Raw genomic sequence first — 9,540 nt, forward strand, 5'->3', positions numbered from 1 at the left:
TCTCACATACAATTGGCCAATTGGATACCAAATTTATAAGTTATATCATGGCAATAGAATTGGCCAGGTCGTAAGATGGGACAAGGGAAATGCGACTGAAAGAGATTAATTCGATATGAATGAACGAACACTGCGATAAAGAACAGAATTCCTGCAACACCTACATTATTAATTGCATCTGGATAGTTTTGCGGTTGAATGCTGAAGGCACAGTGTTTGGTATAGCGAACGCCTTTCTTCCCAATGATAAAGCTCGGTGATTTGCTCTCAGCCGGCCCGTTTGATTTCGTTTGCTCACTTATCAGCGCTTCTCCCTCGTCCCCTTCTCCCTCTTTGTCATCCGGCTTATCCACGTCAGGCTGTGTGTCATCGGCATCATTATTAGTCTATGACAAAATTACCTCTGAAGTAAATTATCGTGTGCCCGCTTCGATCGTGGCGTTACACACCGGCGATATCTCAGCACATGGTAAACGACCGCCTGTGTAAAACTGGACGCCGGGTTGATTCGAGTAGACCTCCAAAAAGCTGCGTGAGCCACGTTAATTATTGCATTTGCAGAGTACAATTCGTTGCAATCCGAATTACACTATTGTGAACCTTACCGACCGCTTCTCGGATGGACCGCCTGAGCGACGTACCCGCTTCTTCCGTGCCAATTGGACGTCACGCAGAAGTTGTGGTCGTACCCTTCCCCCGGGGGAACCTGCAGCTCACAGAAATTCGTATGATGTATTTTCCCCATCGGGATGATTGATCTAATCTAAATAATAACGCGATGCCTTCTCGATGCACTTGTCCAGAAATTGCGGTACACGCAGGTCCATGATCGTTCCCCCGACTTCCCGGATGTCGCCAGTTGGCAACGGGTCCGTGTAATCCGCGAAGGTCCAGCGATCGCTGTTCAACGTGATCCTGTGCTTCAGCAGTTCCTCCTTACCGGCGTCCTGCATTATATTATCGAGTAAATATTTGCCTTGTGAACCTTACTGATACGTGGAATTGGGGTCATGCCGTTTTCCAGCTTGGAAATAGACAGGAGGAAGTACCAGGATTAAACGACTTATTATAAAATAACGAGACTCATATAATCGGGAATATTAAAATTTGACTTTGACTTAAAGTCTTACTACTGGATTAAAAAATGTATAAGTTATATTTTATAAAGATGTGGAAAACAATAAACACTCAAGTTTCCTTGAGAATGTTATTTGAGGCCATTGATTGCAATCTTATTATTAAATTTAATAAAAATTCAATAAAAAAATAAAAGAATCTAAGTCAAAGTCGAGTGTCCATTTATTGTTTTCCATATTCCTATAAAGTATAATTTTTAATCTTTTAAATCCAGCAATAAAATTTAAATCAATTATTCAAGGGATGTACATTTTAAGAAAATTTTAAAGTTCTTCCTACAAGGCTAAGAAGTTTACAAACATTGCTTAAATTTTAAGGGAGGGTTTTGTTACAACAGTTTGGGTTACAGTAACTAAAAGACAGCCTTCAGCCCTCCGGCTGATGATGAAAACTGAAATCAAAGTCCGTGCTTAATTCGATGTGGCCTTAATTTATACCATCTTATAGTTTCAACAAGCTCATTCGTTAAATAACTGAATATCAGGTCACTCGCCGGGAATTATATTTGAAGACCCACAATGTCCTCCTCCTTCCATCTCCAAGTTTCAAAACGGTCGTTCCAGCGCCCCGACGTATTAACAATGTATTAAAATGCTGTTGCAGTTACGTGTCCAGCGAGATTGAACAATGAACCGTGCGAGATGTTCACTATCGTGGGCTTCGTCGTGGTGGCTTGAATGCTTATCTCCAGCTTGTTCTCGGACGTCAACTTGAACCTCACCGCGGTCAACACTGCACCGGGGTAGCCCTCTTCGCCGTCTTTGCTCAAATAGCTCATGACGACCGAGCAGTCGTCGATGCACGATTCCCACAACCGCCGACCAAAGCCTCTCGTCTGAAGTCGAATTGTACGTCAATTATTGAACGGTGTGCTGCTGAGCGAGGAGACCAGCGGACTTACACCTCCATGAAGATGATGCTTGTTAAAGTCATTTATCGTGAGCTGGTAAGGTTTGCCTTTAATAGTGAAGTAACCGTTCCTTATGCGATTTGCGCACCTGCCCAGTATGCATCCTACAAATGGATTGATGCTGGGGTTCATGTAGCCTGCAAAACCAACCGTCTTTGTATTCTTGGTCGCAACGGGACGATTTGCGGAATATTATTATATGGTAGTTTTATAATCGGTCTGTATTTTTCAGTGTGTACACAGAGAAAAAGATTTCTTTGGATTTAATCAAACTTCTCTGATCGAAACAAATTTGTCTCTTGGGACAGACCGAACAAACTGATGTCTGGTTCAACAAACAGGATCGTTGAATTTTTTAAACAATATCTTTATGTCAACTAACAATTCCTTTTGAACTTTCATCCAAACGTTAAATTGTCACAAGCAACAAATTATTTGGGAAAAGTAACATTATGTTAGAGAAATATTAAGGAATCTCTTTGTTTCAGTGGAACAGTATTTAATATATAATGAAATAATCCTTTTTTTTTTTTACAGAAAATAAATATTTTCTCTAAATGTAACACTGTTCCTCCTATCGAACAACGTGATTTATTCTAAGGAAACAATATTTTCATTTAACAGATTGATATTTGACATTAAATTATGTTTATATTAAACAAACCCAAGTGAAGCTAACACGTATACTAAATCCAGAGAAACCTTTTCCTCTGCATATTTTTATTCAATTATGGCAAAGATTAGCAGGATTGAGAAAGTTGAACAAACGTCGCGATTCGACGGGTTAATGCTCGTACTTTTCAAATCGTCGAACCCGAGCACGACGTCCGCCGTACGGCCGTGCTTATCGGGGAATTTTAGAGAAATGATCGTGGCACCCCATGCGATCACTGTAATCTCCATACGATTCCTGTTGGTCATCGTGTAGGATTTCACTGGTACTTTCTCCCCCGCAGGTTCTGCAAATACAAGAAGCTTTTGTGCCGCTGTCGTCAACATCGTACCATCGTCATCGCCGAAGACAGAACTCCCTCATCACCAGCGTAGATTTCTCCGAATATCCTCTCCGTGATCACAACGTCCTTGCAGTCGCAGTTGTAAGTAACCATCTCGTGTCTTTGACGTCTACTTATCGCCAAACCGTTTGCAATATATGACGTGACGGGAGCAAAAGATTTTGTTGCTGCAGTTCTGCGTTCATGTCAAACGCGATATTGGTTCGATAAGCGTGACGCGAAATAGTGGGTTATGGGACATCATCTTGACTTTTCTTTCGATATCTTTTGTTGCTTCGCTACATCAGAAGGTCACATGTCCATTTTTCGGATATAATCATCGGCTCAAGCGATTAAAGTTAATGCGCCCAATCATATCGATTGAATTTATAGAAGAGATTTTGTATTTTTAGCAAAGACTGTTCGGAAAAATTTACGAATTATATATCATAGGAATGTGTGGAAAAAACAAAACAAATGGTTGCTCAACTTCCTTGAGACTGTTATTTCAAATTTTATTTATTAATAGTGATTTTTGAATTTGAAATGTTACTTATTAATAGTGGTAATAATAAAAATAAAGGCGTAATAATAATTATAAAAGTAAGAATAAAAATTAAAATAATAATAAGAACAAATATGGTGCATCATGTGTGATGTAACGCTAAAACGTTACAGTAATAATGAAATACTAGTGTATAGTAGTTAATCGTTATTCTAATAAAAATTATAATAAAAAAATAATAACTACATTTTATTATTATTCTTATTATTATTATCATTTTAATACTATATATATGTATATGTGTGTGTATATATATATATAGTTATAGTTATTATTTATATAATTTATATAATTAATATTTATAGAGTAATGTACAACGGTTGAAAAAATACATGAATTTTCAATGCAGATCAGACACCGTACTAGACGTTGTTCGTTCAGAACTTCGACAATGATACGATTAGGAGAGTAAAGACACCACGTAAAAAATCGAAGACAGAATATGTTATTGCGAGATATATTTCATTTTTAAACAATCAAATTCCCGAGTCTTCGTCGTGAAATTAATATTCGTCCAACTGTATATAATAATCATTTTTATTCGCTGCTCGTAGAGAGATAAAAACAATCCTGTAAGACCTCGTTCTCTTCCTTTTCTTCGTATGTATGTGTATGTGTGTGTGTGTGTGTGTGTGTGTGTGTGTGTGTGTGTGTGTGTGTGTGTGTGTGTGTTTTCTCTCTCTCTCTCTCTCTCTCTCTCTCTCTGTATGTGTGTGTGCGTGTGTGTGTGTGTGTTTTGGCAATCTATATCAATCGTCGGGAATCGGAAAGATTTTCCCCGGGTAATCCTCTAAAAGTGAATTTCCTCCGAACTCGCGCGCGCGAGAAAGATCGCCGCGGCTCAAGAGTTATTATTATATTACATTGAACAATTTCCCGTCGAAAGCTTTGGGTTCCGCGATTTTTCGTTACTTTAAGGCGCGCACCGAAGCGATCATTATTATTCCTCACTTAAATACACGTGGAACACATTGCACTTAGCTTATCATTAACATACTTACAAACTATAGAGTTATTCCATGCTTAAATAAATTGCCTGCGACTCTCATTGAGTTTTTGCCGTATGTCTCCTACCATTCTCTACAGCTCCATGTATTACAAAGGAATACTGACGGAAAAAAAATCGTAGAATTTCGCGTATATAATATATATATCTATGTATATATATATATATATGTACCAAACTGCGATAGCCCCATTATATGCGGTCGATAGAGAGAATCGTTTCTATATTTATATATGAAATATATTACGTTAAACTTTCTGCAACGATCTCGCCACAAGCGTACAAATATCGGGGGGAGCTATCACAGCACGAAAAAACATGTGTGTACATCGATTCAGACGATTCGTTTTTATAATTAAACTTCTTGGTCGTGGGTGTTATTGTACAATTTACTAATTTTCGCACAAGCGGCATGCAATCTCGACGTAACTTACGTCACAAAAGTATTTACACATTTCTTTCCCCCTCTCTCTCTCTCTCTCTCTCTCTCTCTCTCTCTCTCTCTNCTCTCTCTCTCTCTCTCGTTTTTCAATGCGACATTATAAGAAACAGGTTCAGAGCAACGGGATCTTGTCGTATCGTACTTTCCACGAGGTTGACGATGAGTATTTACGTTTCTTCAGTGCCTTGGAAACAGTCCACTCGTTAGACCTAGCTAAATTAGTAAAAGACTACGTCGTGAATGTGAGTTGTATATACTTGTAAAAACGGTGTTAGTCTCGCATTACGTTCGTGACACATCCGACACACGGCACGGCATTTGTATTATCTCACTCTACACAAAATTTATAAATTTATCCTGTATCAAAGAGTGCGTGTGTGCGGTGGTGGTATACGCGACGGGTTTTCTTTTCTTTTCCGTTTTGGCAGAGAAAAAACTGGAACATCGAGAGGAAGAAAAGAAACACCGAAGACATCGCTGCTGACTGCCCGAAAGAAGAAATTCATTTCTCGCGCGCATATGATTGCCTTCGTCGGAGTGAACAGTTTTTTTCTTTTTTTTCTCTAAGTCTTACGGATTCGATCTCATTTTCGTGGCGATTGCCGAGCAACGAAAACGATCGCTTGTTGAGCGCGCGTAAAACAGATTTCCTCTTTCCTCGAATGACGCTCGATCCTGTCGAGACCATTTCGATCGTCGCTGTTCTTCTCGGGCATTGTTCGAGAATTGTCTCGTCTAAAGAGTCGAATCATAGTCGATTGAGAAAAACATCCGAAAGGAATCGACTAGCGTGTCTCAATGTGATATAATTATCGATATATTATGTAATATACTTCATATACGAACGATACATGATAAATTTATCGAGTTTTGCTGCTATGTTTTTTCTTCTTTACAGAGAGATATATATATATATATATTATAGATTGATATATATATATATATAAAGAGACCTTTCGGTTGCGATTTACGTTTGATATGATACAACGTGGTTTTATCTCATATACAATTATTTTGAACACACGTTTCTTATATACGTTCCGTTCAACGAGTCAAACATATTCCGTAATGCTCTCTAATAAAGTATAAAATCGGATTCTTACATCCCCTTAAATCTATAGGCTAAAAGGTGTTTGTTATATATATAAAAAATAAATATAGCTTAGACTAGCACTGTCGGCGACGGATACGCCATTACACAATCGATAGCTGTCGAACTGTTGTTGTCGAGCTGTTTATATATATATATATATATATATATATATATATATATATACTCGTATAATTAAATTATATAATCACTATATATATGAACAATTCTCGATATTAGCTTTCTAACACTTTGTCAAATATCTCTCTCTGTCTTTCTCTCTCACTTTCACACACTCTCTTTCTTTCTCTCGCTCTCTCGATTACCTTGGAAGCATTTTGAATTTCTACGTGTCACTTATTAATGTATTAAGTACGTGATATTAGCACCGCAGAGAATACCTTCGCACAGCATAGAAAAGTATACCCATTAAATGCATTTCGAACGGGACATCTCGTCTACCGCGGCGCAAAATGAGCAAGATCGCAGATCGACGTTTCTGCGATTCTGCGCGTCGCCACGACGACGAATGTACGCGAGTTCCTGCGAAGAATCAAGAAAAAAAGAAAAGATCCTCGAAGGAGAAAGATGTGAAAAGTCCGTTTTATACCGAATCGCGATGGGTCGACATTTCTCTGCCCGAGAAAGATTTTTGCATAATGCGTCCTCGTCGCTCACCGACGGTTGCTCTCTCCGAGAGAATTTCATCTCGTGGTGGCTGATTTGTCATTCTCATCGTTCATTTTCTTTCTTTCCGTCTGTCGCAGCCGAGAGCAAAAATCACCCGGCGCGATCTCTCCCTACCGCGTCGAACGCGTTGCTTAATCTGCACATCGTGCAACGTACACCTACAATACTGATGATCCTCACCCGGGAATGCAGAGGGGGAGGGTGGCTCTCGCACGACGCGGGTAGACCCACGTGCACGCGCTGCAACGTTCCGCGCGAGACGGCCGACCTACGTTTTGATTATTTCCTCCGGCGTGGAGACAACGCGACAACCACTGTGAGTAGCTTTGATTGGTTCACCGGCGTTTCAACGAAATTCGGCCCTTCCCTAATTATCATTATACCGATTGCGCGCGTCGCCTTCTGATTAATCCGGCGAGACAGCCTCGACACATGAAGTCATGCCTTTCTGGAGCACTTCTGATGTATTTCTTACGGGAAGCTCCAATTAGCTGTAATCTCATGCGTTGAAGATGTCACGCCGGTCTGTGTGTATCCAGGCCACGTAGAGCACGCGGAGAGCACGCAGGCGTTCCTCGACCTTCTCTGAGTTAGTTCAATTGAAGAAAGTATGTGGTAAGTTCGCACGGTGATCCTTGCAGCAGGACGAATGCGACGTAATAATGTCACATCGCTACAATGAGTGAATATTTGCCAAGCAATACCGAAGAAATGATTTTACTTGGATTAAATCAATATTACCTCAATATTATTTGAATATGGTTTCGAAGGCTCGGAAAAGAAACCGGCTTCTTTTTCTATTTTTCCGCCGAATTTTTTCAGTTTACCTCCTTTACGGTAGTCTACATTGTTTTTTCGTAAGGAAAACGTTATTCAACAATACGTCGTTAAACACTGTGCGCTTCATAATTATCCAAGAATTTCGTGATTTCGTCTCGGAGGCAAAATATCAGGCTGGTCTGACGCGGCACGGGACGTGTCAACTGCGAAATTAATTAGTTACGATTAATTAGCGTTATATGTGAAATATATATAATGTAAACAATGTATAATATATAATATAAAATAACGAATTATCATTGCAGCAGGCGCGGCCCACCGTCAGCCGAGTCAACCGTCCGGGTACTCTCCGGGCGCCCCGAGTGAAAACGCTCTCGATCACACGGAAGAAAACAATTCCGTCGGCGTAACTGAATTTTCCGTTGCCCGGAGACCAGCCGAAAGTTCGCTTGTAGTAAACCGGAAAATCCCGTGAGAGGTTTCCTCTATTCAGTCAAATGCTCTCAGTTCCCAACCGAGTCTCAATGCCGGACGTTCACACCGAATGTTAGTCGCGTTAGCGGACGTATCGTTGAGTTTTTTCCCTCGTCATTGAACTTTTACCCGGTCCCCCCGTTCAGTTACAGGAACTGAGATCTTTTTCCCGTGCAACTCATTAGTGCGGGAGGGGAGGGGACACCCGCGGGATGCCCGAGGTTTTTCCCGGCGAGATTCCGCGGGCGTCGTGCAACACGCGCGAGCTGCATGAGGAATGTACGAGTAGTCTGTTCAACAGTAATCGTGATTCAGCGATTCTTACTTCTATATGTACAATGACCGTGCAAAGGGGGTCCTCGTTCCACGAGGACCCGCGAGTATCTTGTGTGCTGACGCATTTCTTCGAAATTTTTCTACAGACGCGCCGCTTGTGTTCGCGCGAAGACGCGCGCTTAAACTGGCTTCCGAAACGGTTTGAACCGGCCTGACACGCGAGACTAAATCCCGTCTACCAATTCTGTAACTTTTTTCAACGACAGTATCGCCACTCGATCGTTGCGCAGCTTTTCCGCCATATACAGGGTGTATCTGAACTCTACCGACAGGACTTACAGGACAGATTCTAGGTTGAAAATATGTAAAAAGGTCTCAATAAACATACGTCCGCAAAAGCTTGGTTTGAGGAAGAAAATAACACCGATTAATATTGGCATCGAGCAGCAGGCTTCCTCGATGCGGAAACCAAAACAGCGATTGCCCAATAAGAGAATTCATTTTCGAAAGAAAAAAAAAACAGGTTCTCTCGTTGGACCATCGGATGCGCTCCCAAGAGCATCGAGGGAGAAGCGAAGTCCGAGCCGTTTTGAAACTCAGCGTACATATTGCTTCGGCCAAGTTCGTTTCCGTGCTGAAAGCATCATTACTTTCTTCATTAGATCTTTTTTCGGCATATAATAAACGATAAAGATGCGGTGACGCTTTCGGCAGCGAAAGCGTCCAAGACGAACTTAGCCTTCGTGGGCACAGAACTGAAGAAGAAGAAGAAGAAGAAGACGCGTGACAACAGCTGCGCAAGGCGCGACCAGATCATGTTCATTACATCTACTCTCTGTTACTAGTGCGAGTTGAAACCGACACTGTACATGTCTTTCGGATACTCGGTTGAGCATCTAACTCGATCAGTCGTACACTCTGTCGATCGGCGTAAGTAAGGGGGTGGAAGTACCTGCGGATGTATAATCGTGTACAAGTCTCCGATTGCGCATTATTGCAACAGAACGACGACAGCGAGGACGACGGGCGATGATGACGACGATGAACGTGTATCATTGAGCAGAAGCACTGTTTGAAGAGTGACGCAACCGTTCGTTTCCTTTCTCGGTGCCGCACGCTTTAGAACTGAGAAAATTGACGAGCTTGTTTTTTTTTTTTTTTTTTTTTTTTTTAAA

General features: G+C 41.0%; 3 protein-coding genes and 1 long non-coding RNA gene across 5 annotated transcripts; 2 read left to right on the plus strand and 2 right to left on the minus strand.

Moving 5' to 3' along the window:
- Window positions 1-2: 2 nt before the first annotated feature.
- Window positions 3-386, minus strand: LOC106744159 (the record flags this gene model as incomplete). Its single annotated transcript, XM_014618653.1, has 2 exons — window positions 3-95; window positions 165-386. Coding segments are annotated over 2 exons (315 nt in total), but the record flags the coding sequence as incomplete, so codon positions are not given.
- LOC106744278 (aldose 1-epimerase-like) lies at window positions 300-2,980 on the minus strand. The gene is made up of 6 exons (XM_014618919.1): window positions 2,845-2,980; window positions 2,039-2,184; window positions 1,745-1,972; window positions 783-947; window positions 606-706; window positions 300-528 (listed from the first exon to the last, which is right to left on the minus strand). The coding sequence occupies exons 1-6, from the start codon at window positions 2,966-2,968 to the stop codon at window positions 414-416; spliced, it is 879 nt and encodes a 292-aa protein (XP_014474405.1). The 5' UTR covers window positions 2,969-2,980; the 3' UTR covers window positions 300-413.
- LOC106744279 lies at window positions 444-1,829 on the plus strand. The gene is made up of 3 exons (XR_001374436.1): window positions 444-725; window positions 804-964; window positions 1,741-1,829. It is a non-coding gene; the product is annotated as an uncharacterized LOC106744279 (long non-coding RNA).
- Window positions 2,006-9,495, plus strand: LOC106744277. Of its 2 annotated transcripts, none has more exons than XM_014618918.1 (3): window positions 2,006-2,083; window positions 3,004-3,144; window positions 6,913-9,495. In XM_014618918.1, the coding sequence occupies exons 1-3, from the start codon at window positions 2,045-2,047 to the stop codon at window positions 7,003-7,005; spliced, it is 273 nt and encodes a 90-aa protein (XP_014474404.1). In that variant the 5' UTR covers window positions 2,006-2,044; the 3' UTR covers window positions 7,006-9,495. The 2 variants fall into 2 exon arrangements, with proteins under 2 accessions (XP_014474404.1, XP_014474403.1); XM_014618917.1 differs by lacking the exon at window positions 6,913-9,495 and adding an exon at window positions 3,456-3,622.
- Window positions 9,496-9,540: the final 45 nt, after the last annotated feature.

The sequence above is a fragment of the Dinoponera quadriceps genome, unplaced genomic scaffold (genome assembly GCF_001313825.1).
Source record: "Dinoponera quadriceps isolate SergipeBrazil2010 unplaced genomic scaffold, ASM131382v1 scaffold707, whole genome shotgun sequence".
Taxonomy (NCBI): Eukaryota; Metazoa; Arthropoda; class Insecta; order Hymenoptera; family Formicidae; genus Dinoponera; species Dinoponera quadriceps.

Bases quoted from the DNA above. Each gene is read 5' to 3' on its own strand.
- LOC106744278 (XM_014618919.1), bottom strand. From the start codon at position 2,968: ATGACCAACAGGAATCGTATGGAGATTACAGTGATCGCATGGGGTGCC. The intron at 1,973-2,038 runs GTAAGTCCGCTG...ATTCGACTTCAG, and splicing joins AGCATCATCTTCATGGAGGT to ACGAGAGGCTTTGGTCGGCG. The intron at 948-1,744 runs GTAACTGCAACA...AATATAATGCAG, and splicing joins TGTTCAATCTCGCTGGACAC to GACGCCGGTAAGGAGGAACT.
- LOC106744277 (XM_014618917.1), top strand. From the start codon at position 2,045: ATGAAGATGATGCTTGTTAAAGTCATTTATCGTGAGCTG. The intron at 2,084-3,003 runs GTAAGGTTTGCC...TCTCCCCCGCAG, and splicing joins AAGTCATTTATCGTGAGCTG to GTTCTGCAAATACAAGAAGC. The intron at 3,145-3,455 runs GTAAGTAACCAT...TTGTATTTTTAG, and splicing joins ACGTCCTTGCAGTCGCAGTT to CAAAGACTGTTCGGAAAAAT.